At 42.6% G+C, this 24,888-nt stretch overlaps 1 protein-coding gene across 2 annotated transcripts in view; it reads left to right on the top strand.

Annotated features, from left to right (window-relative positions):
* ARHGAP22 (Rho GTPase activating protein 22) overlaps positions 1–24,609 on the top strand; it is a 209,014-nt gene extending 184,405 nt beyond the window's left edge. For both annotated transcript variants that reach the window (XM_036736347.1, XM_036736346.1), the window contains exons 5-8: positions 1,825–1,898; positions 2,615–2,736; positions 10,612–11,569; positions 23,835–24,609. In XM_036736347.1, the coding sequence (XP_036592242.1) occupies positions 1,825–1,898; positions 2,615–2,736; positions 10,612–11,569; positions 23,835–24,063 (1,383 nt within the window). In that variant the 3' untranslated portion in view covers positions 24,064–24,609. The remainder of the gene's footprint in view (positions 1–1,824; positions 1,899–2,614; positions 2,737–10,611; positions 11,570–23,834) is intronic.
* Positions 24,610–24,888: the final 279 nt, after the last annotated feature.

Below are 24,888 nucleotides of genomic sequence, written 5' to 3'. Positions count from 1 at the left end.
TCTAAGGTCAAAGGACAGATTTGCAAAAAATAGAGTAGGTAACAGGGGAGAAGTGGAAGCAGCAGCAAGGGAGAGTTTTTTCCTGAGGGGCTTTGTGACAGGGCTACGGCTAACAAATTGGATTTTTCTAAGTTGGTTTTCTGGCAGTTAGGGAAAATGCTGGGTCCTTGGGAAGTCAGCCGCTCTGAGGAGAGAAACCTGAAATGGGGAGCTACTATGAGCTTTCCCTAGGAATGAGGAAGACAGTGAAGCTCCGGGTCGGGCTCCCAGTCTATGAACTGACAATGAATGAAGAAAGCAGAACAAAGAGAAGAGGGATTTTCTCTCCTGAAGACAGGATGAATTAATTGACCCCTCTGCCCCATTAATTTTGTGACTTCCTGCCTTTCATCACAAACCTACCCAAATAATAGTTACTCCATGCTTCATAACAGAAAGGAACAACTCCAGCAGGGCTTTCCCTTGGGCCCAGTACAAACTAGAAACATTTAGCAAGCCCTTACTGTCTACTAAGATGTGGGACAACAGTTCTTTGTTTTCTATTCTTCCCTTTGTCGCCAAGATCAATGACTCTAGGCTAGTTGGAGAGGTGGAAGGAGACAGGAGACATCTAAGTTTTCAAAATTCAAATGTACAAATAAGTCCTTAGCCTCACATCTAACTTCTGTTCTTTGAAAGGGTACAGAAGTCCTTCAGCCCCACCACATTCAGACAACAAACATGATTACCCCATGGGTTTCCTGATCATCGTGGAGAACATCTTAAATTTTCTTCGGAGAGATGAATGTCTTAGGAGCTTTGTGTACCTTGTTGGATTAAAAGTGTCTTTCAGCTAGAATCGGGGTGGGGAAGTTGAAGGGGAGGCAGAGGAAATTCATATTTGTCAAATAATAGCACTGTGCTAAAAATACTCTTCCAGTAACACTGGGGTTCTTCCATAACATTCCTCCCTCTACTTTGCAAGCTCCTCTAGAAATGCAGTCTTTTTTTTAGAGTCATTGGTGTGCCTCTGTGATCCTTTTAGATTTGAATTCCTCCTTTTTATACTGTAGTCATTTATATATATGTATGTATATATGTGTGTGTGTGTGTGTGTGTGTGTGTGTGTGTATATCCTAACCTCTCCCATCCACATATATACCCAGAATCTTCCCTTTTAACAAAGGATCCAGTTAAGCAAAATAGACTGCATCTAGCAGAATATATTAAACATTTCACTACCCATGGTCCCCCATCTCCACTCAGAGAAGGGTCCATCATGTGTTCTCCAGGGTCACAATTGGAGGGCTTTATTCTGACCCCCAAATGGGGTCATGAAGAGTCAGACGTGACTGAAAATGACTGAACAATTCTGAGTCCACAGTGTTGTTTTCATTTACAACTCTTGGGGCCGCCATCAGTGTGGTTCTTCTGGTTTTGCTTCCTGCATTCTGCATCAGTTCACTGAGGTATAAGCCCAGTCCAAAGCATGACTATCTTCCTCACTCCTGGGGAAAGCTTCGTGTGGCTCCCTACTTTCAACCTTCTCTTCTGAGCCACTGATTCTATGAGGACCCAGACTTTCCCCCAGCAAGAGCTGGAGAGAAAAACAAATTTATTATCTGGAGTTCTGACAAAAAAGAAATCTCCTTTCTCAATGCTATGAGCCTCAGTTTTCCTATTTCTGATAGAGGAGAGAATCAAAACTTCCAACTTTCTAAGAGATGCTGTGTTGGTTTCAGCTCAGCCTGGGAAAGGTATAGCATATATTCAAAGTGAAATTATTATCTTCCTTAAATAATGTATGAATTTTTTGTTTTTTGTTTTTCCTATTTGGACACTAAGGGCACTCTGGAGTTGGCTAAGCAGGTGAAAAATCTTCCTCAGGCCAATTATAACCTTCTCAAGTATATATGCAAGTAAGTAGCATTGGGAGTGGCTTGGTGGGAGGGTAGGATGTTGCTTTGGTTAGATATACTGAGAGGTTGATTCTCCTATGCTGAGCAGAAAGCCAATGGACCCAAACACTATCCTTGACATTTCTCTGTCATCCCAGTGACCTGTGAAGCCATCTCACTGAGCTGTAGCACTTTTTGCTCCTGTCATCCAACCTCCCTTTCCACTTTTAGACTCTTAGGTTCTGCCCTGGAGTTCATGCAGGATATAACCACCTTCTCTAAGCAGGGCAGGGTTGTTTGATTAAAGCTTGGAAGAGATGGACAGTAGCGAAGACCCTGGAATATCACCTCTGTCTTGAATGTGAAACTTTTAGTCATAACTAGGACAGGGAGGCAGGCCTTTGCAAATCCCTATTCTGGTTTGCAGCTACCCCAGACTGCCTTTTCCCAGCCCTATCACTGGGGAATATGAAGGGTATTGCCAATGATAAGCCCCAGTGATTGGTAATTTCTTGTTGGCCAGTAGACCAATGTAAATTTACTTTTTTTGTTTGTTTGCATGAGACAAGCTCATTTGGTTAGTTATGGGTTTTTCCCCCCTAGCCGTAATGGGCATATAGGTGTGGGAATGGGAGTAGGGATATAGATAATTATTGGATAAGGGGCAAAGGGAAAGGGAAATACCCAGTAAATCTGGAACCAATATTCTGTTCCTTTGTTTTCTTGGACTTTTCAAGGTTTTTGGATGAAGTTCAGGCTCACTCGAATATAAACAAGATGAGTGTCCAGAACCTTGCTACAGTGTTTGGGCCAAATATCTTACGTCCCAAAAAAGAAGATCCAGTGACAATCATGGAAGGTACCAGAGGGTTTTGTTGGGCAGTAAAAACTGAAAGCAAGTTGACATGGGTCACACTCTTGAAGGCAAGTCAGAATATCTGGACAGAAGCCTCCTTGATAAAACCACTGTAGAAGTTAGGTTTTTGACAAAGCTAGTTCCCTCTCTGTGTCTCTTTTTAGCCATTACATGGATGCCTTTAGACTTTCCTGACATAGATATGATCATGGCTGGGATTGAAGATAGTTATAAAAATATTCATTTTCTCATATATTGGCAATCAGTGTAGTATATCAGTATATATTAAATATAGCATGTCAGTATATAGTAAATAATTTAAATGGTCATTAATTCAATAAGCCATGATTAAAGAATAGTAATTATGATGAAAGACTCAACTCTATTTCTAAAAACATGTGGTCTTCAGCCTCTTGCATCTCCTATGTACTAGAGCTCTTCCGAATCTAGTAAGGCACATAACATCTCTAGGCCTCAGCGGACTGGGCTCATCGCAGGTAGGTCCTGATGTATTTGCTGACTTTTGGGAACCAGAGATTTTATAGGGTCATAGATTAAGAGTAGAAGGGATCTTAGACTAGAAACCATCTGGTCTGGCTCCCTTGTTTTACAGATGAAGCAACTGAGGCCCAGAAAGATGAAGGGCCTTGCTGAAGGTCATACACATAGTGCGTGGCATGGTTAGAGTTCACATTGAGTTTCCCTGCCTCCAAAAATAGCTCTTTTCACTGTATCACCCTGCTTGTTCTGCCTCTGCTCCATCAGAGCCTCTTTCCTCATCTGCAAAAATAAGGATGATCCCTATGTGCATATATCACATGATTATAGTAAGGATCAAATGAGAGAATGTGTGTATAATGCTTGAGAACCTTAAAATTTATGTGTGTATCTGTATTGTGGGTATATATGTACATATCATATACACATATGTATCATATGTATTATGTGTGTATATGTGTATATATGTATGTGTGTGTGTATGTACACACATACATATATATATTTAAAATGTTGTTCAAGCTAAGTGAATGACTGCCTGTGCAAACAATCAAGTTTTTAATGAATCGATGAGCAATGAAACAGTAATGAGCTCACCTTGTACCTTTACTGAGCTCAGCAATAATTTAGATAGTGAATTGAGTATCATTAATCAGGATTTCGTGGCCACATGCCTGGGGCTAAGAAAATCAGGTAGTATTGTCCAGAATGCCCCAGGGTATCAAGAATAATACAGATGGACCTACTTAGTTTGAAACTTCAGTAGCTCACTGGGGGCTTTGTATTTGCTGATGCAGTTCACAACAACCCAGCCAAGATTTCTCATCCTAAGTGACTTGTTCATATCCTTCTAGAAGGTTCTTCATGAAGGATCCACTTTGTTTGTTGGAGACTCCTTCTTCTAGGTCTTTCAAAATTTTGTGCATACCAGCATAACACTTGGGGTTTCTAAAAGAGCCACAAAGTATCCTAAGGAAATGTTGTTATTGCTCCTTAGTCAATAGCTGTAGAAACAGCCAACCTCAACTCCCGTCTCTTCTACCACACGCATAAAGCCCCTTTCTTCTGCAACAGGCAGAGGCCTTACAAGCTTTTAAAACACCTGATTTTTTATGAGTCAACAGATCGTACACTTTTCCATTGTAGCTATTTGAAGTGGAAACATCCCACTTGAACTTGGAATTGAAGAACAATGGCTGCCATCTACAATTCTTTGACTCAGCCTCCCTTTCCACTCCCTTTCCAGCCTTGTATGTTATTTGTTACACTTGATATCAGTGATGGAAGCTTTCTGCCTGCGTACATCCTCTAGGCAGTATATGAAATAGATGGACCCTTTAACCCTAAAGAAGAGCTTAATCTTGAAACGGCTTCAGAATTGTTAGAGGATAGATACGGGACCTGTGATTTTATTAATATAAGGAACTTTTATGTGTGTGTGTGTGTGTGTGTAGATATATATATATATATGTGTATGTATGTATATATATGTATATGTGTATAGGTGCATATATATAGATATATATCTATATATATATACACCTATACACATACATTTAAGAAACTCCTTCTACCTGTGTAAGGTAGCACCTTCTCTGCAACTCACAGTAAAAGACTTGCCTAAAATACTGAGGTTAAGTGATTGACACAAGCATCATGAAATACTATCAGAGGGGGAACTTGAAGCCAGGTCTTCTTGGCTCCATGATCAGCCCTTTATCTGTGTTGCCATGATGCCTCTCTTCAGGATTGTTCTTTGCCATAAATTAGTGTTGCTTATTTTTTTAGACTTTTGAACCATTTACATTTGACTTTGGTTCTACGTGCACCATCCACAAAGCTTATGTCTAACCACATTTCCCTGAGCCCCTTCCCCAGGATTTCCAATTGTGCTTCCAGTCTCCACAGAATGTCCAAGGCTATACCAAGAATAGAACTCTGAAGTTCTGGTGGCAAGACTAGGCTGAACATTATTGTATTATGGATCACTTATCAAGACAGGGAGTTGAGAAGCATGTCACATGTGCCTCTATGTGATAATAATGAGATAACTACGCAGCATAGTGGATAGAAATCTGGAACTGGAGCCTCCCCTCGCCCCCCTCCTTCACTTTTCTGTTGCTTTACCCCATTAGATTGTAATCTCCGCAAAGGCAGAGACTGCCTTTCTGTTTGTATTTTTATTTGCTTAGCACAGTGCTTAATAAATGCTGCTGACTTAACTTGGATCCAGGAAGATTGAATACGGCTTCACACACTAGCAACATGACCCTGGGCAAGTCATTTAATCTCTATAATAATGCCATTTACCTCTCAGTTACCGTGAGGATCATGTGTGTGTGTAGGTAGATAGATATGTATGTATGTATATAGATATATACACATATGTGTGTCTGTATGTATATGTATATATGTATATGAAATCTACATATATATACACACATAGATTTATATACATCTTTATATACATATATAAACGTTAAGTTTTTTTATATATGCACTTTGCAAATTTTAAAATGTGTTATTATGATTATGATTATTGTTAGCTGTACTTCCCAGTCCTCCAGAACCTGGCATAGGACATGTTGTACATAGAGATGCTCAGTAAATATTTGATGATGAAACCCAGTTTGGTTCTAAATTCTAAGCTCCCTGAGGGCAAATGTTGTACCTGACGAGCTTATTTTGTGCTTCACCTAGATTGGAGCTGAAGCATGTATCCACTTGGTGGTGTTTTATCATGATGGTGATATGATGGTGCAGTGATGGTGAGGTCGATCATTGTTCCCTTGACCATGGATGGGTCTAACTTAGTCCATCATGTCATCCCTTCCTCTGGATTTGGCTGCATTGTCCTTGAGGCAGCTAGGCAGAGCCCTGGGCTTGGAATCAGGAAGACCTGAGTTCAGATCCAGCCTCAGACACTTAACTAGCTGTGTGACCTTGGACAAGTCACTCTGCCTGCCTCAGTTTCCTCAACTGTTAAATAGGGATGATAACAGCACTAGCCCCACAGGATTGTTGTGAGGATGAGATGACATGATATTTGTGTTGTTAAGCATTTATCATGATCCCTGACACACAGTATGCACTATACAAATGCTTATTCCTTCCTCACTCCCTCCCCCTCTTGGAAAAAAAAAAAGGGAAATTCAGCCATTGTTCTTCAATTGCAAGTGGAATGTTTCTACTTCGGATAGCTCCAGTGGAATAGGACATAAACAATTTGTTGACTCATATAAAAGTGGGTGTTTTTAAGGCTTGTGGGGCCTCTGCCTACTGCAGAAGAAAGGGGCTCTATGTGTGTGGTAGCTGAGTTAGCTGTTCCTATAGCTATCGATTAAGAGACAATGACCATATTTCCCTGAGATACTTCATGCCTCTTTTAGAAAGCCTAAAATTATTGGTTTGTCATCCCTGGTTTGTCCTCTACCTTCCCCCTTCACATCCTTATAGAATTTGTTTTCTGTCCAAAGGTTTGAGGCAATGATTAGAGCCCAGATTTTTGCTCTGAGTCTGACGTCCAAGTGCTGAGGTTACCTGCTCTGAAGCCTGGTTTCCAAGGGCTAGTTTATGATTGTATAAGCACTAGGCACAGGGAAATCGCTACACTCCACGTGAATGAGAAACCAAAGGGGAATCTGTGTCCAAAACAAAACCTTATATTGGAAAATGAACCAGTTCTTTGACTGTCAGGATTGTTGTAATGAATAATTTGTCCCCCTTTTTCTTTTTAAAATAAATTTTATTTGTGTTTTTTTGTATTTATATCACACTTGTTCCTGGAAAAACCTTCCCTTTCCTTCTTCCCAACTGACACTCCTGTTTAACAAAAATGCTCCATTCAGTAATCTGACTCTGTGTGTGCATGTCTGCATATATGTGTACACAAGTGTATGGCCTTGGAGGCCATCCAATCCAATCTCTCCTTAACACCCCTCCCCATTTTAAGAGATGAAGAAACAGACCCACAGAGACCAAGGTCACACTGGTAGTAAATGGAAGAGGTGGGATTTGAACTCCAATTCTAGGGTTCCGAAGTCAGCCTTCTTTCTACAGCACTAGTAGGTATGTTTTATAATCTGCTCTCTGCAACTCTTACTGGTTTTTGTATGTCTGTGCCTTATTTCACTTACACTGCATTTTCAAATTTTACACTTGCCTCTGAAGCAGGTTTTCCAGAATTTAAAAACATCTATCTACTGGGAAGATTTCACCAGTGACATGCATGACTTCTCTAGTTGTATTGCCCAGTGTTCCCAGGGGTAGCGTGTTATTGTTCAATCATTTTAGCCATGTCCGATGCTCCATGACCCCATTATGGGGTTTTCTTGGCAAAGATACTGAAGTAGTTTGCCATTTTCTTCTCCAGCTCATTTTACAGATGAGGAAACTGAGGCAAATGGGGCTAAGTGACTTGCCCAGGGTCACACAGCTAGTAGGAGAATGAAAAAGGGCTCCTACCTGGGAGACAGGAGGCCAGCCCCAGGTTCTGTTCCCAGCTCTACCGAGAACTAGCTTTGTGAACTGGGATATGTTCTTAACTTCTGTGGAAATGAGGTTAGCCTATGAGATTCCTAAGATCTCTTCCAGCTCTAAATATATGCTCCTAGGACTCTAGGCATCAAGGCCCCTCCCCCAAATTCTAGTCCTAGCTCTGTCATTGGACAAGTCTTCAGCTCTGTGAGTCTGTTTTCATCGTGTGTAGAACAAGAAGGTCGAACCAGATGACCTTGAAGGCCCTGATGTCCTAATTCTCCTTGGTGACTCTTCACCTCTACTCAACCCTTACCAGTCAGCTAAATTTGAGCAGCTGAAAATTCAGCCAAACTAAGAAGAGAATTGGGCTTGGACACAGAGAGGATTGTGTATGAATAGACTTTATGATTGCAGGGTTTAGGGATGGGAGGAGGACAGTTAGGCTCTGTTGGTTTTGATATAGTTCCATGAAATTTTATTTGTGATTATATTATAAAAACATGTCTACCAGACCCACCCCAGGGGAAGGGCCCAAGTCTGGGGCATGACTCATTCTAAAAATGTAAAGAGTTTAAATCATTTAGCTAAGTACAAGGTTGGGGGTGGGAAGGGAGGTCCAGGATCCATTGGTGTCATCAGCCGGAGCTTGGCCAATCCATAGAGAACTAGGACCGGGCCCACCACAAGCACAGTCAGCCAATAAAGATTTATTAAATGCCTACTATGTGTCAGGCACTGTGCTAAGCTCTGGAGGGACAAAGGCCAAAGACAATCCCTGCCCTTAAAGAGCTCACGGTGTAATGGAGGAGATGGCAGGTAAGCAAATATGTACAAACAAGTTATGTATGGGATAAAATAGAAAATATTCAACAGGGGGAAGGCAGTAGAATTAGGACGGTAGTGGGAAAAATTTCCTGTAGAAGGTGGCATTTTAGCTGGGACTTGAAAGAAGCCAGGAAAGCCAGGAGACCATTCCAGCACAAGGGACAGCCAGAGAAAGTAGCCAGAGTAAGAGACAGAATGTCTTGTTCCTGGAACAGCCAGGAGGCCCATGTTGCCTGATCAAATACTCCATGGGTGAGAAAGTGTAAGGTATAAGAAGGAAGGCTGGAAAGGTAGTAGGCGGGGCCAGGTTATGAAAGGCTGTGAAGGCCAAAGAATTTCGTATTTGATCTTAGAAGTGCTAGGGAGCCACAGGAATTTATTGAGTGTGGGAGTGATGTGGTTGGACCAGAACTTCAGTAAAAATCACTTTGGTGACTGAATGGAGGATAGACCAGAATAAGACGAGATTTGTGGCAGGCAGACCAAGCAGCACGCTATTGTAGCAGCCCGGGTTTAAGGGGATGACGGTGTGTACCAAAACTGTGGCAGTATCAGAGGAGAGGAAGGAGGTGTATTTGAGAGATGTTGCAAAGGCAAAATTGACAGGCCTGGCGACAGATTGGGTATAGGGGGTCACAGAGAGTGAGTGAAGAGCTGAAGGTGACTCCTAGGTTGGAAAACTGGGCAGGGAAGGGTGGGCTTTATGCATTTAGTTGCCAAGAAGTGACATACACAACATATAGACTATACACACATGTATATGTGTGCGCATACACACGAATATGTGTGCATATACATATGTGTATATGTGCGTATACATACATGTGATAATATGTGCACACATGTAGTGAGGATTTTTTATACCAGGCGTATGATTTCATTGCAATACTTATGAAGTGTTTCCTCTACCACTGCAGACCTATGAGTGCAACTTAAAAGCTTAGAGATTTCCTATGAACCCTAACTCTGACACATGCACGTAGAGCCGGACTCTGGGAGTTTGGCAGATCATTTGGCATCTACAAGCTAGAGATTTGCAGAGCCCTAACTAGGACTTTCTGCACCCAGGCAAGTACCACAAATTGCCCATTGTGCAAACAGCATAAAATAGGCCCTCCCTTTGAGAGGTGGGAAGGGGATGGTGGAAACATTACCCAATGAGAGGGAGTTGGGGACCCTAGAACATCACAAGGAAAGCCGGCATGAGACCAAAGCCACGTTGGAGGGAGAGTCAGAGTTCATCCTATGCTGCTATCTGATTCTTGCTAAGCAGTCACTGAAAGGCTGAGGGTCAGCCTGGCATGGTGGATAGAATGCTAACCTCAGATTCAGGAAGGCCTGCGTTCACTTCGTCCTCTGACTGATACTAGCAGTGTGACCTTTGCTAAGTCGTTGCATCGCTCAGTTTCCCAGAGCAGCTCATTCCCAATACTATACATTTCCAAGAAGGTTCCAGTAACCTACACAGTTAAAGGAGGTTCATTACCCAGAGTTGTGATGAAATCACAAGTCTGGTCCAACATAACAAAAAAAAGTAGGTGCTGAGCTCTGTTGCTTCTGTCATACTGAGTTTCTACACTTAGTTACGGCTCTGTGGAGGGGATAATAGTCTGCATGGTGAAGGTGTGTCCACTGTGTGTGTGTGTTTGTGTGTGTGTGTGTGTGTGTGTGTGTGTGTGTGTGTGTTATAGAAAAAGCTGGAGAAAAACTTGGGAGTTTCCATTTAGGCTGTACAGTTTTAAAAAGAGAGACCTCATCAAAACTAACAAACCAAATTCCAGCCTTTATGTATTACTTTTAATAGTGCATGGGATGCTACATGTATATATGTGTACACATGTGTATGTATACATATCTATGTAATATGTACATATATGTGCGTATATATGTACATATAACTATATGTATATGGATATATATTTTTTTCTTTTTTTCAGGGTGGAAATTCCCAAGTATTTCTCTGATTTTCCTGGTTTGTATTCTGCCTGCCATTTTCTATGGGGGATGGACCAGCAACCTGTCCCGCATCATGGTTACCTACAATAAGCCTCACGACCTCCCTCTGCTTCCTCACAGGTACGTCCCTTGTCCAGCATCTCATGACAATCCTGATTAGCAAGCACAGTCAGCTCTTCAGTGCTACCCACAGTGATGCTCCTGGCGATGCCCCCAGCGATGCCCCAGTCCCCAAGCCAGAGGTCAAGTCCACCACTCCACGTAGCGCAGCAGAATGGATCTTGGAGGAGCATGTGGAAGAAGGCTGGAAAGAGACCAACCCCACTGGTCTCACTGATGGGCCTTCTAAGAGGACTGGTTCTCTGGACAGTGCCACGGTGGGGACCCTTCCCAAGCCTACCCAAGAGCGGATCAGCCGGCGTACCCAGACTTGCCCCAACAAGACTGCCACCAGTCCCAGTAAGAAGGTTCAAACTTTGCCCAACTGGAAGTACTCCTTCCGGCAACCAGGGGCCAAGTCAGGGAGTCCAAAGCTAGTAAGCTCTTCCTTGGACATCAATAGCCTTCCCAGCAGTGGAAACTGGCTCATGAATGGGTTGTCCTCCCTTCGAGGTCACCGTCGGACCTCATCTGGAGACAGGGCTAAAGACTCCAATTTACCCCAGAGGCTCTCCACGTATGACAACGTTCCTTCAGGCAGTCCTTCCACAAGCGCGCACAGTGTGGCCAGCATGGCATGGTCCACCTCCTCTTGTGAGATCTCTGTGGTAGACTCAGTCAGCAACTGCCCAGTGTGCCATGCCAGTGGCTCGTCACCCTGCAGCTCGGCCCGCTTTGAATGGCCTCCGCAAGGCTCCCCAGCTGCCAGCGGTGACATCAAACCAGCAGAACTGGGGGACAGTTCTGAGAGGCTGGCAGTCTGTGTTAGCACCCTGAATGGCAGCGGCAGCGAGGGCAACAATTTTAACAGCATGTCCAGGGACTCTGCCCAGTGCTCTCACGCCCTGCAGAGCCTGGTCACAGAGCTCAAGGCAGAACTGAGCAAACAAAGGACTGAATATGAGACTAGTTTAAGAAGGTAAATGTCACCCCACGAGCCTAGGGATGCTCATGATGCTGTCACTCCGAGCCCAGCATCACAAGGCTATTTTCGTGGAGATCATTAGAATCCTCTAGTTGTTCAGCTTAAGTATTTCCAACACAGGCAGTTGGGTTCTGAAGGACAAAGCCCCCAGCCTCATCACTGGACTCATCCTACAAGTCTTGTTGCTTTGGGGTCCTCGGACACAACAGAAAATGCTTGCTCCTACCTAGGAACGTGTCAGGTCCCCTCGCTAGTATAACCCCCTCCCCCCTGCCATATGTCATGTACCTAGGCCCCTAAAGGCAGAAAGAAGTTCATCCATTTTCCAGGGGAAAAGATTCTCAGGGCAGAAAAACATGTGAAGTCATACTTCAAGGATTTTTCCTGGTGTGTGTTATCACATATGTAAGAGAAAAACTTAGGTTCACATATAATTTGTTTAGGCAGCTATCTGCTCTGAGCGGTATGCCTTCAAGTAGTAGGCCCAGCTCAGTAAATATTTGCTGAATGAATGCTAAATGAATAATAGCTTTTGTTTATTAGGACACCTTTGATCTAATAGTTCAGAACGCTGGAATCATCATAAAAACATCTGTCTCATGTTCTTTGGTGCCTGAGGGAGATTTCTAGAGGTGTGGGGGTTGGGGACTGTCTTCTCTGGATAGATTCTCATGCCTGGGCTAGCTTAAATATAGTTCTGCCCAATGGCAAAGGAGTGGTCTCTCTGGATCTTCCAAGTTTCTTCCTGGAAGAGCTGTATTATTCTGGGACATCGTGGCAATGGAGCATGGGAATCTGCCCAGTGCAGATCTCAGCCCCCTGTGGACGCTAAGTTGGCTGGCACATTGAAAGGTTGGAGATGGGAAATACTCTAGGGTCTCTTTGTAGGAGATGTGTGATGAAAGGCGTTCTTCGTGGCTGGAGATAGGTGAGGGTCAGGGTTTCTTGGAGAGAGCATCAAAAGAGCAAGGTTCAAGCCTTAGCTCTGCTTAGCACCGTACCTGGCACATAGTAGGCACTTAATAGATGTCTGTTGACTGAATTTTGGCCTTTATCTTCATAACTAACCAAGTCACTTCACTTTGGTTTCCTCAGTTGTAAAATTGAGGTAATGATAACTTCTACCTGCTGACCTTACACGGTTGTCATGAAAAAACTGCTTCAGAAACTCTAGGTGCTGTAAAAATCTCAGTGATGGTGATGATGAGGCCACTGTTTCATTGATAAAAGATAATTCCCAATGAGGCAACTCCTATTATCTATACAGATCAATTCCTTTTCTGCAACTTTTGTTTGGGACCCTTAGCAGCTAAGTGACTTGTTCAGGGTCATAATCATCATCATCATTATTATCAATTATAGTAGAGAATTTTTAAAAGCTTCAGATATGAGGAAGATCTTTGGTTGCCATCTTGAACTCTGGGCAGTATGTAAATTCATCAAAGAAACAGGACATTATTAGGGCTGAAAACTAAGATGGAAAATGGTAAGAAGAGGAAAACTGGAACCTTAAATTTTAGGAGAGAATCAGATTTTCTTTTGAAGGAGAGGAATGGATTTGAGAGATGTGGAAAGAAGTAATTAGTTTTCTTTGGAAATAAGGAATTATTTTAGCCTTTTCCCCAATAATTCTCTCCCCAAATATTGACCTTTGAACCCCAAGAGGCCTCTACTGGGGTAGCAACAATGAATAATAGAGACAGGATGTTTCTAGAGAGATCATGGAGGTAGGTAGAAATAATAGGCCTTGGTAATTGATTGGCTTTGAAAGGTGTTTGATGTATTATCAAACAGTATTTGTCACAGTTGGTACATGGGAGACCAGATGAATGGTGGCACATTGATAGAGAGTAAAATCAGATGGGAGAATACGGTTTGAGTAAAAAATACTAAGTTTGGTATAGGATCACATATTTGTAACTGGAAAGAATCTTACAGGCCATCAAGTCCCACATTCTCATTTTACAATGGAGGAAACTGAGGGAAAGAGAGAGCTTAATTGACTTGCTCAAGGGTCCACAACTAATAAGTGTCCAGGACAGGATTCAAACTAAGGTCTCAATGATCCCAAGTCCCCAACTCTCCAGTACACCACCTAGATTACACTATTTGAATGTGTTGCACGAGTTGTTAGTGATATTTAAGTGTCTTCTAGGCATTTGGAAATATAGATATGATGACTCAAGAAGATCAGGAATAGAGATAAAGAATGGCTAATTGTTAAGTGTGAACAGGTGTTAGATGATGCCAAAGGAGAACATAGAAAGAAAAGGAAAGGGTCTAGGACAGAACCTTGGGGATGACCCAACAGAAAAATACAGATGCAACAACTAAAGGAGAAACAGGAAAATGTGTAGTTTCGGAAGCCTGTGTAGACGAGAGTATCGAAGAAGAGGAAGGGGATGAGGTCTCAATAGTATCAGATCCATCAATCATCTCTCTTTTCTCATTCTAGCTCTTCCTCTTTAATGGTTCTTTCCCATCTGCCTAGAAACATGCTCATGGTTCCTATCCTAAAAACTCACGTTCCTTAACCTTACTTGTTCTATCTAGTTAAACTCCCATCACTCTCTTCTCCTTTGTGACTAAATAATTTTTAAAAGTAATCTCTGTATCTCATGTCTCCATTTCCTTACAACCCACTCTCTCCCCGACCCTTTGTAATCTGACTCCTATCCTCCCCATTTTACTTAAAATGACTTCTTAATCACTAAATCTAGTAGTCTTTTTTTTAAGTTCTTATCCTCCCTGACCTCTGCACAATTTGATATTGTTGACCATCTCCTCCTCCTGGATCCTTTCTCTTGGACTGTGTTTGCAAGAAATGGGATCAAAGGCCCCAAGTAAAGGGATCATTGTTAATAAAGAATGGAGATACCTCTTCCTCTAATAAAAGAGGGAAGGAGACAATAAGCAGTGATTCTGAGAAGTTTTAAGTGAAATGAGAGGCTGTCATCTGCAATAAATGCAGAGATGGGAGGGTAGTTGGGGACTTGATGAGAGATGAAAAGGTTTGGAACGGCAGCTGTGGGAAATGAGGTAAGGAGTCATTAAGAATAAAGTAGAAGGATTTCTGAGAAGCAGTGAGAGCTCAGCCGAAGTTAAGCACTGTAAATTTCCAGTGTTTGAAATCAGTTTGTTTTAAATAATTTCCCTGGTGATTCTCAACAGCCCAGGAGCAAAGAAACCAGTGTTAGGGATTACACAAGATTGAAGATTAGCAGATCCAGTGGTTAAAAAGGGTTAGAGGGATGGCCGCTGAATTATTAAAGTGACCAATGACCCAAAAAAGCCAAGGTTGGTTATGAGGGTATGTCCTTTCATAGTGGTAGAGAGCAGTTGGGAGAATAAGGAGGTTGAGGAGTCAAGAAATCACAGTGAAAGCTCAGAGCTGGTTTAGACAGAGACTAAGAAAGAAGATAAGAGGGAAGGTTATGGTGGGAGAGTAGCATTTCACAGCCCAAAATCTTGGAGGTAGTACCATCTAAATTGTGACCACGTAGTTATGACTAAAGTCAGAAGGAAGTGGAGAAAAAAGCGTTCTAGGGGTTGAGGAGGTTGAGGAATTCAGAGGTCAGGGTTATCAGCATGAATATTGAAGTCCTTGAGGATGAGCCACGTGCTAAAGTTACTGAGGAAATTGGACATTGATAGATGGTGTCAATGAAGATGAAGAAAGAGTGATGTAGACTTGCTTGGACTTCATTGGGGAAGGATCAGTGAGGGAAGGTGGAAGTGGAATGTCTGGCAGGCAATAGCAGAGAGCAAGGAGTATGCCACATCTTGGCCCCATGAGTCAAGGGGTGTGGAAGGAAAATCACCAAGAGAAAGATTTGTAAGTGTTCCCATAATGCCAGGATTAGGTTGGAGCAAAAAGGTGAGAGGAGTATGGGGAGAAAAGTTTGAATATAGGGAATTTGTGGAGACCATAAATATTCTGAAGGGTATAGTAGACGTGGCTAGTAGAGGTACAAAGCAGATTAGACTGGGCCTAGGGAAGACTAGGACCAATCTTAACAGAAATGAAAAGTCAAGACATAGTAAGCATTTATTTAACACCTATTGTTGCTAAGACATAAAGATAAAAATGAAACCATGCCTTTCCTCAGAAAGCAAAGTTCTATGTGAGGTTCAAGGTGCTTGGATATTATTAACCAAAGGATCAGGGAAGGTTTTGTGGACGAGGTAGCATCTGATTTAGGCTTTAAAGGATATGTAGGAATTTAACAGGTAAGGATAGGGAAGAACAGCCCATGCATAGAGAACAGCAGAAAGGGAGGCAAAGGAGTGCAGGGCTTGTTTGGGGCATCTTATTTGGAGCATGGAGGCTGTGTCAGGTAGACTGATGTGGCAAGCTGGTAGAAAGACATTGTCAAATTAATCACCTGATGAGTGTCAAAGGCAGAAGTGCTTTCATTTGAGAAGTTTTCTCTGTTCCCCAACAGTGACCGACCCTGGGCAGATAGGACCATATGAACAAAGAGCTAGAGAAATAGAGATGCCGGATTGAGAACCAGCCAAGTTCAAATTCTAGCTCTGTTAGGCAAATGACTTTACCTCGCTTAGCCCAGTCTCTTCATGTGTCAAACTATGGGGTCTTTATTGATCATCACCAAGGGACAACCTGTGGTATCCATAGTGTCCTTTAGGACCCAACTTGTGGGAGACAATGAGCAAGGCCAATTCTGCTCCAGCCATATAAAAATGAGCAGAATCTTTGTAATTCCCCATAATTAAAGAGGAGTGAAGGAGGACCAGAGTATGCTATGTGTTTTCTGAGTAGGGGATAAGAAACAATATGGAAAGTAATGGGTAATCTCATTTATGACTGCTGGCTCCCTACAGCCACATTGGGAAATGCCTGAGAATTTCATTTGCCAGTGGTCAGGGTAGCTAGCTGTTCATCCCAGGAAGTGATTGTGCTCCCAAAGGCCAGAAGGAAGAATCCAGCAAGGAGGGGTGGAAAGAAGGGTGATTTCTGCCTGTTCTTGATGTAGTCATGCCCTATTCTCGATCTTTCACTTCTCCTTCCTCTAGGTTAACTTCAGGTAAGAAATAGAGTCTAATTGCACCTCGCATTTGGACAGAAGCTTTCCTTTAAGGAGCTCTGATATAGAAAGAAGATCTTAAAATGCTGGCTTGACATTTGGGGCAGGGACAGGTGACAGATTATCAGGGTCAGCAAATACAAAACCATGAAGAAGACTTCATCTCTCATGCACACACAGGCCAGGCTTCCCCTTCCTCTTCCTTCTCCACACAGATATAGCACAGCTGTCATATCTCCCCAGGGAGTATGTGTCACTGTTGGTGAGGAAGTTCAGTGGAAAAAATTGGCATTGGGTCTAAGGACTCTTGGCCCTTAGACTCAAACATTGCCCCACCCCCAAACATTGGCTGGTTTTGCATAGGGAAACTAATGCTCCAGTGCCAGCCCTAATTCCTCAGGCTAGCACTGTAGCATTAACAGATCCCTGAGCTCTGCCAAGTATTTACTGGGTACAGACTTTGAGCAAGCTACTTCACCTGCCCATGACTCTGTTTCTCCATCAGTTAAATGGAGAATAACCACCCTTGCCAATTTGCTCTTAAGGTACTGTGAGGTGAGGCTTATGAGGCAATAAAGTAGCCTAAGATAAAAGGCAAGAAAAGTGCTAAACAGTATTATTATTAAATTGTAAAACAACATCTGAGGATAAGGGTGAATGAGCCAGAAATGAGTAATGATTATAAGGTGCTTCAGGTTCCTACCTGAATCTTAGGTGTGTGGTGGGAGGATTGTGCTACGATGGGTGGTTGTCTATGGTGTAATTGGTATGTGTGCAGGAGGTATTTGCAAGTATAGGAATAGCTTGGTCTCCAGGCCCAGTGGAAATGGCTGGGGCTTAGAAGAAAGACACTATATACACTGACCTGGGAATGACCAGGAAAACTGCTGTTCATTGTGTTCTGATCACCTGGTGATAAGGAAGCAGGACAAACACTTAGTAGAGTAGAGACAACCGTGGTAAAACTGCCCTGAAAATGAGCCTGTGTCCCTTGGCCCAGAGCTCAAAGGAAATGGAATCATTCCTTTAAAAAAGAGAGTGCCTCCCCCACAACCAACACAAGCTCATCATGGCATGCCAGGGGGCCTGGAATCAAATTCTAGACAGACTTACTCCTTATGACCTTGGAGAAGTCTTAAGTGCTGGGGAGCTCAGCATCCAGGTTAGGGTCAGAGATCTGGAGGGCAAAGGGCTTCTTAGAGGCCATCTAGTTAGATGCTCTCAGATGAGGAAGTTGAGGCCCAGAGGGGGTTAATAACTTGCCCAAAGCCACACAGGTAGGACTTGTGTTAGAGGTAGGATGTGACCCCAGGCCCTCTAACTCCAAACCCAATCCTCTTTCCACTGGAACACAACACCTCCTTCTCTGTAAAATGAAGGGGTTGGATTCAGTGACTCCCAGGGTTCTATCCTTTCTAACGCAGTGTTCTTAAGATGTGGGTGGTGGTGGGCTTGTTCACAAAATTATCTAGGGTGAGATAGCTGCCCTATTTCTAGGTTCCTACCAATCAAGACAAAGGAAGAGGGGAACTGTCTTTGGCAGGCTCTTCTGCAACCGCCTTTCCCATTTACTGTTTAGCCTGCTCTCATTACCCTCCCTGCAAGGGTGGCATTAATGGAGATGCAGAAGAACCAAAAATGGATCCCAAATGGTAGAAGGCAGATAGAAAGGATATTTACATGTGGGGAGTCCTACCGCTCGACTCCAGGCCCTTATCATCTGATGCAAGAATTACTGCACCCAATCTCCAAGCTGGCCTTAAAACTTTTTTGACTCCCTTTCATCCTGCACACCTTGGTCAGATTAGTAGGATCTTACCTTTCCCCTGATCAATAACTTTTGTATATGGTTCAACAAATCCTTTGTTGTGCAGTCGTTTCAGTCACGTCTGACTCTTTGTGGCCCCATTTGGGGTTTTCTTGGCAGAGATACTGAAGCGGTTTGCCATTTCCTTCTCCAGCTCATTTGACAGATGAGGAAACAGGCAAGCAGGGTTGAGTGATTTGTCCAGGAATACATAGCTAGAAAGTGTCTGAGCCCAGATTTGAACTCAGGAAGCTCCTTTGAGGCAACTGCAATTTTGATTCTTCTGGGATCATGGATTGCCATGAGTTGCGGCCATGTGGCATCACCTAAAGAGCATTAAAATGAAAAAGATAGGCTTTGGTGTTAAGGTGCTGCTTGAGGTCCTTGAAAGCATTTCCCAGATGTGACCCAATCCACTTTCTGCCTCCTATTCAATCATGGAGCCAGCTTACGATATATCTGCAGCCGTGACCAAGGTGTCTGTGCTAATGAACACACAGTCTCCTGGGCACTGGAATTGGAATAAAAAAGACCAGAGTTCAGACCTTGCCTCTGAGACTAGTTATGTGACAGTGAGCAAATAATTTAGCCTCTCTGGGCCTCAGTTTCCTTTTTTGTAAAATGCAAGAGTTGGACCACCTGGCCTCCAATGTCCACTCCAGCCTTCAATCTGTTTTCCTTTGATCCATCCAGCTCCCACTTATTTTGGCAGTATGCATTCTTCATCTGCTGTGTCTTTCTGAGCCAATCTTATCTGGGTGGTTGTAGAGGGATCCTGTTGTGTTCCAGGGTCAGTGTGAACAGTATGATGTTGACCAATAACAGTAGCAGTTGGAGACTACCACCATGTAAGGAATTATATAAATAGAGGTTCCATTTAGACTTTGTGCAGAAGACTCCATGCCAGTGAGGAATGCTTTTAGTGAGCATGTCTCCCTATTCCAAGTCCTGCTTGTGTCCAATGATTGGAAAATCAAAGAACAAAGTTTTCTTCATGGGTTAATCTATCAAGGAATGTTTTATGATCTGAACATCTGCTTAGGAGACACCTTGATGGAAGAGAGCCTTTAAAGCTGTGTTTTACTTTACAGAATCAAATGCATCTTTGAAATCAATGATTAGAGATGGATCCTATATTGTCCAAACCTCTCAGCCAACTGTGAGACTGCACCATATGTTCTATTGTAGTAACCAGCTTGCCTGTTTCCTTCTAATATTTTTATCAAGTATATCCTCAATGTGTGCTTAATTCGTTCTCATAAATATTTGAGACACTAGAAAATAACCATTAGAAAGTCTTTTGTGGTGACATTAATGGATTGTGATCTTTTCCATTTGCTTTCAGAATCTCGCCTTCATTGAGATAGCTTGAATATTGACCCAGGAAGCTTTTGATTTTTTTTTTGCTTCTAGTATGGATTTCTTCTGAATGTATTTCATCAAATCCAGCTACTTTTATCAACTGCATCCCCTTTAGTATCCTTTCTACTTCCTGAGGTACTGAAGTATGAAAGTCCAACTGTAGTTGGTTCCATTATCTTCACTGATAAAAATAGATTGCTATTGAAACAGTGGCAAATCTACTTCTTGGTCTCTTATTTAAAACTTACCTGACCAAAACAGTGTTGACCTTTGGCTGTGGTATCTCTGCTTGGCAAGGTGGTCAAGATTTGGGGACTGAGGTGGTTTCTAGGTTCTTTTGGCCATCAGGCTTTATATTGGTGAAGCATTCAAAGAAGAGTATTCGGAATCCGTGCTTTTATTCTTGTATATTTGCCATGTCTTAGGGGCAACAGTTTAAATTGGTCAATTGAGGTTTTACAATTGCACACATTGTCTTTCTTATCTTTATCCTTCTAATTTGGTAATGATACCGACCTTTGTTATGACTGGTCAATGATCTGAACACAGACAGCCTGCTCTGGTGTGTCTTGCATACTGGTAACTAGTCATTTTCTGTCTGATAAGATATAGTCAATTTGACTTTTGTGATGTTAGTTATTGCTTACCCCATCCAGCACCCTCTGATTTGCTTCTTAAAAAGAGTATTCATGAAATGCAAGTATAAGGCTTCTTTGTAATCAACAAGCCTTGGGCCTCTTTAATTTCTTAAACCTGAACCATATTTTCCAGCCAATTTTTGCTTTCCTCTCCCATGCTTATGTTCATATTGCAGACACAAAGTGTATACCAAGTTGCAGACTTGGTTTGAAGGAGCTGAGGTTGCTTGTGGGATTTCTCTGTTCCATCCTCTGCCACAAAGGTTGGTACATGAAACTACAGTGATCTTCATGGTGGCCTTTTTCACTTATGCTCTCCATGAGACAACCAAGTTCCCCATGAAATGATGTTTCTTATTGTCTTTAGGCAGGTGACAAAAATACTCCTGCCAGCTTCCCTCTTTGTCCTTCCAAGGAGAATTTCTGAGCTGTCTTCCCATTTGGCTATAACTTTATGCCCTCTAGTTTCATGAATTTCTCTTCACTTTGTCTCCTCAAGGAAGGGGCCTCAATGACCACCCAATGAGTGTGATGGAGTGGGAATTGTTTGTAAGTAAAGGTTTGCATTAGGTGGTTCTAAGGTTCCCTGCCCCAACTCTTACCAAACAGGACTAGATTCTCCTTAAAACATGCAATATGGAGTAGTAGGTAGAATGTTGGACCCGGAATTAGGAGACCTGGGTGCGAATTAGACTTCAGATATCTATTAGCTGTGTGACCATGGCCAAGACGCTTTATCTCACTCAGGGTGTTTGCTCATTAGTAAAATGGGGATAATAATTCTTGCAATGTCTGCCTCATAGGGTTGTTGTGATGAAAAAAAAACCTTTGAAAACCAGTGTGGTAAATTGGAAATGGCCCTGGATTTGGAGCCAGGAGGCCTAGGTTTGAATCCTGTCTCTACTTCAGGTTGCTTAATCTCTCTGGACATAAGTTTCTTCGTCTCTCAAATGAGGGGAGAGGAGTAGGTGACCTCTAAAGTCTATTCCAGTTCTAAACCGATGACTCTTTTCATCTCAAAGCTCTTTTTGAGTCATTAGTACTGGTGAATCTGATGGCCATATCACCTATGTCTGTATGATCTTAGGGTTTACAAAGCCTTATCTTTTCATTATAGTATCCCTGTAATATTAGGTGTAATACAAGTATCCTCACCACTCACCCCCACTTCACAGATGAGAAGCCCCTCCCCAAACCAGGTAGGGGTTCTAACCACTATACCACACTTGCGCCCTCCTTAGGAGAGGCAGCATGCTGTTGTGGAAAGAGTATTAGAGTCAGGATTAAGGAGGTCTGGGTCTAAGTCCCAAGCTCTAACACTTAACACTCACCGCATGAACAAGGATGAGCAACAGGTCTCAGTGATCTTTAGTCTCTTCTCAACTATAAAATGGGCACAACTTTATACAGGACACTGGGAGTGTCAGAACAAAAATGACTAACAAGGTGTTGACACCCAAGATAAGTTAAGGAGATGGTAAGATAACACCTGGCTGCTCTTAATGAATTCAATTCCCCTGGCCCAGAGAAGAAACCATCATCCTTTGGGTGTTGAAAGATCTGGCAGATGTGGCTGTTAAGCCACTTTCAGTGATATTTGAAAGAAGATAGGAAAAGTACCGTGGGACTAGAGAAAGACAAACATCCCGATTTTTTAAAAAGGGAAGAGAACAGAGGCTGTAAACTACAGGCAAGTGATCTTGACTTTGACTCCTTGGAAAACTCTACAACAGAACTTTAAAGGGATGCTGAACATTGAGAAAAGGACTCGGTGATTATAAAGAGGCAGCTTGACTTCAAGAACAAATTATGAGGGGCATCGTTTTTTGGCAGTTACCTAACTAGGAAAGGAAGGGGGAATGTTGTGATTGACTATAGTTTACCTAGATTTTAGAAAAGCTTTTGATAAAATATCTCATACTGTTCTTGTGAAAATGGGGAGAAATGGATTAGATAGTAATATTATAGGATGAAACTAGCTTTTGGACCACTTCACATCTAGGCAGCTCCTTAATGTTTTAAGTGACTGTGAGATTCCATGTCATGTATTCCTAACACCCAGGAAATCACTGCTCAGGACCCAAAAATTGATTTCTGATACCTACATGGCATTACTGTTAAAAGCATATTAAAGCTTCAAAAATATAATCAATGAATCCCAAACTGGTTCGATAGGAGGACTCAGAGTAGTTGGTCATGCTTCATTGTCAGTGTGGCAGGAGTCTTTAGGGGCATTCCCCAAGGATCTGTGCTCAGCTATGTACTGGTTAACATTTGGATAACTTACACAGATGGCATGCTTATCACATTTGTAGATGATTCGAAGTGGGGAGGGAAAGCTAACACAGTAGATGGTAGAGTCAGACTCTAAAAGGGTCACAAAATTTGATCTAAATTCAATTAGATGAAACTCAACAAAGATAAGTGTAAAGCTTTGCAGTTAAGTGCCAAAACATCGATTTTACAAGTATAAGATGGGGAAGGTATGGATAAACATAATTTGACCAACGAGTATTTATTAAACATCTGCTATGTGTCAAGTACTATGTTACGCACTGGGCACAGGTCTGAAAAAGGTCAGCAGTGTGATGCGGTAGCCAAAAAACTAATGGGATCTTGGGCTGAGTTGAGAGAGGCATAGCTTCCAGGCAATGCTGTCACTATACTCTGCCCTTTTAACACTTCATCCAGAGCATTGTGTTCAATTCTTGGCACCCCAGTTTAAGAAAAGCTTAAGCTGGGAAATGGCCAGAGGAGGTCCACCAGGATGGGGAAGGACCCTTGAGCTGGTGACCTGGGAGGATCAGCTGAAAGGGCTAGGCATGTTAAGTTTGGGTGGAATGTGATAGCTGTCTTCTAGTATTGGAAAGGCTGTCATGTGGAGGAGGGGTCAGGCTTGTTCTTTTTGGCCCAGAAGGTAGAACCAGGAGTAATAAGTGGGAGTTGTTTAAGAAGAAGCCAGTTTAAGTTTGACGTCCAGTAAATGCTTCCCAACAATTACAGCTGCGCAGAAATAGAATGGGACATCTTAAGGGGGAGGGAGAGTTTTCCCCTTCCTGAACGTTTTCAAAGCAGATGTTGGATGACAACTTATGAGAATTCTTTTTATATATTTGGAAGTTACAAAATGAAGCAGCTGAGGTTCTTGACTTCAAGGAGGAAATAAGTCTTGTAAATAATTATGATACTGGGGTCTGTTGCTGAATGTCTAAAGTGCCACAAGAAAGTCACAGAATGTTAGTGAGTTAGTGGCAGAGCTAGATTTTACCCATCATCTCTAAGGTCCTTTTCAGTGAGCCAACCCCAAGACAAATAGAACAAGTTTAGCCAGGGATTCAAAACTGCTTCTGTGCTCTGTTGGGATAGCCAAATACTAAAATCATGTCTCTTCTCTTGGTTTTAAGAATTGAGGAAGCCAGTTCCAGCTTAAAGAAACAGATGGCCCGGTTAGAAGAAGACTTAGACCAAGAGAGGAAGAAATTCACAATGCTGGAAATAAGATTGAGAAACTCAGAGCGGGCACGAGAGGATGCTGAGAAAAGAAATCAGCTTCTACAGAAGGAAATGGAAGAGTTTTTTTCCACTCTGGGCACCTTAACTCTTGGGTCAAGAGGCACAAAGGTTCCAAAGTAAAAGCAACTAAAAAAAAAAATCCAGTTTAATTCTGCATTTTGTTTGATCTGGTTTCTTGTTCCCGCAGAGCTGCTGTCCTAGGTATCTGATTGTCCACTCATGCATCATGAGTAATACTGAAGGAATCCCATACTCCCTTGCTGTTGTCGTCCTGGTTTCTGTAATGCCATATATTATATCAGGGCTATCAGGGAAAGTAAAGGATCGCTGAAGACCATGCGTGAAAGCAAGAGGTAAATATTGCTATTTCCAAGGGGCATGAGGTGCTCCCCCTTTCTGGGGTTCCAGGGACCATCATATGCCATTACAATGACTGCAGGATTTGAACTTGTTTTGCTGCACCTTTGCCAGGCTGGACACCAGGGTTCTACACAATGGCCTGAAGGATGTCCAAGGGGAAAGCCTCTGATCGCATTCCCCCGGCAGCCAGGAAGGCAGCCCCTTCAACTCTTCTGTCATGGTCGCACATGCTTCCTGTATTGAATGAAGTAGGACGTTGATATTTTGCATTCTTTATTAAATTTGCTTTAAAATGCCTTGTTTCAATGCCAGAGTCCTTTCTTTTAACTCTTTAAGGTCATTCTCAATGTGTTTTTGCTAGAATTAACTTTAATTTTTTTTCAAGGGGAGAGGGGGGGGTTGGATGTGCACAGAGTTTGGCTTCTGGCTCAACTCTCCTGCCTCAGTGCCTAATGGTTCTCTGCCGTCACTGGATAAAACAAAAAAAGTGGCAAATGTTTGGAGACTGGACTTGGTGGGTTGGCTGACAGCCTACCTAACATTCTCTACATTGGGTGACCTGGTGACCGCAGGTGACACAGAGTC

The sequence above is a fragment of the Trichosurus vulpecula genome, chromosome 8, assembly GCF_011100635.1.
Source record: "Trichosurus vulpecula isolate mTriVul1 chromosome 8, mTriVul1.pri, whole genome shotgun sequence".
Classification (NCBI taxonomy): Eukaryota; Metazoa; Chordata; class Mammalia; order Diprotodontia; family Phalangeridae; genus Trichosurus; species Trichosurus vulpecula.
Note: the sequence above shows the minus strand (reverse complement) of the source record. Positions and strands in the feature narration are given on the sequence as shown.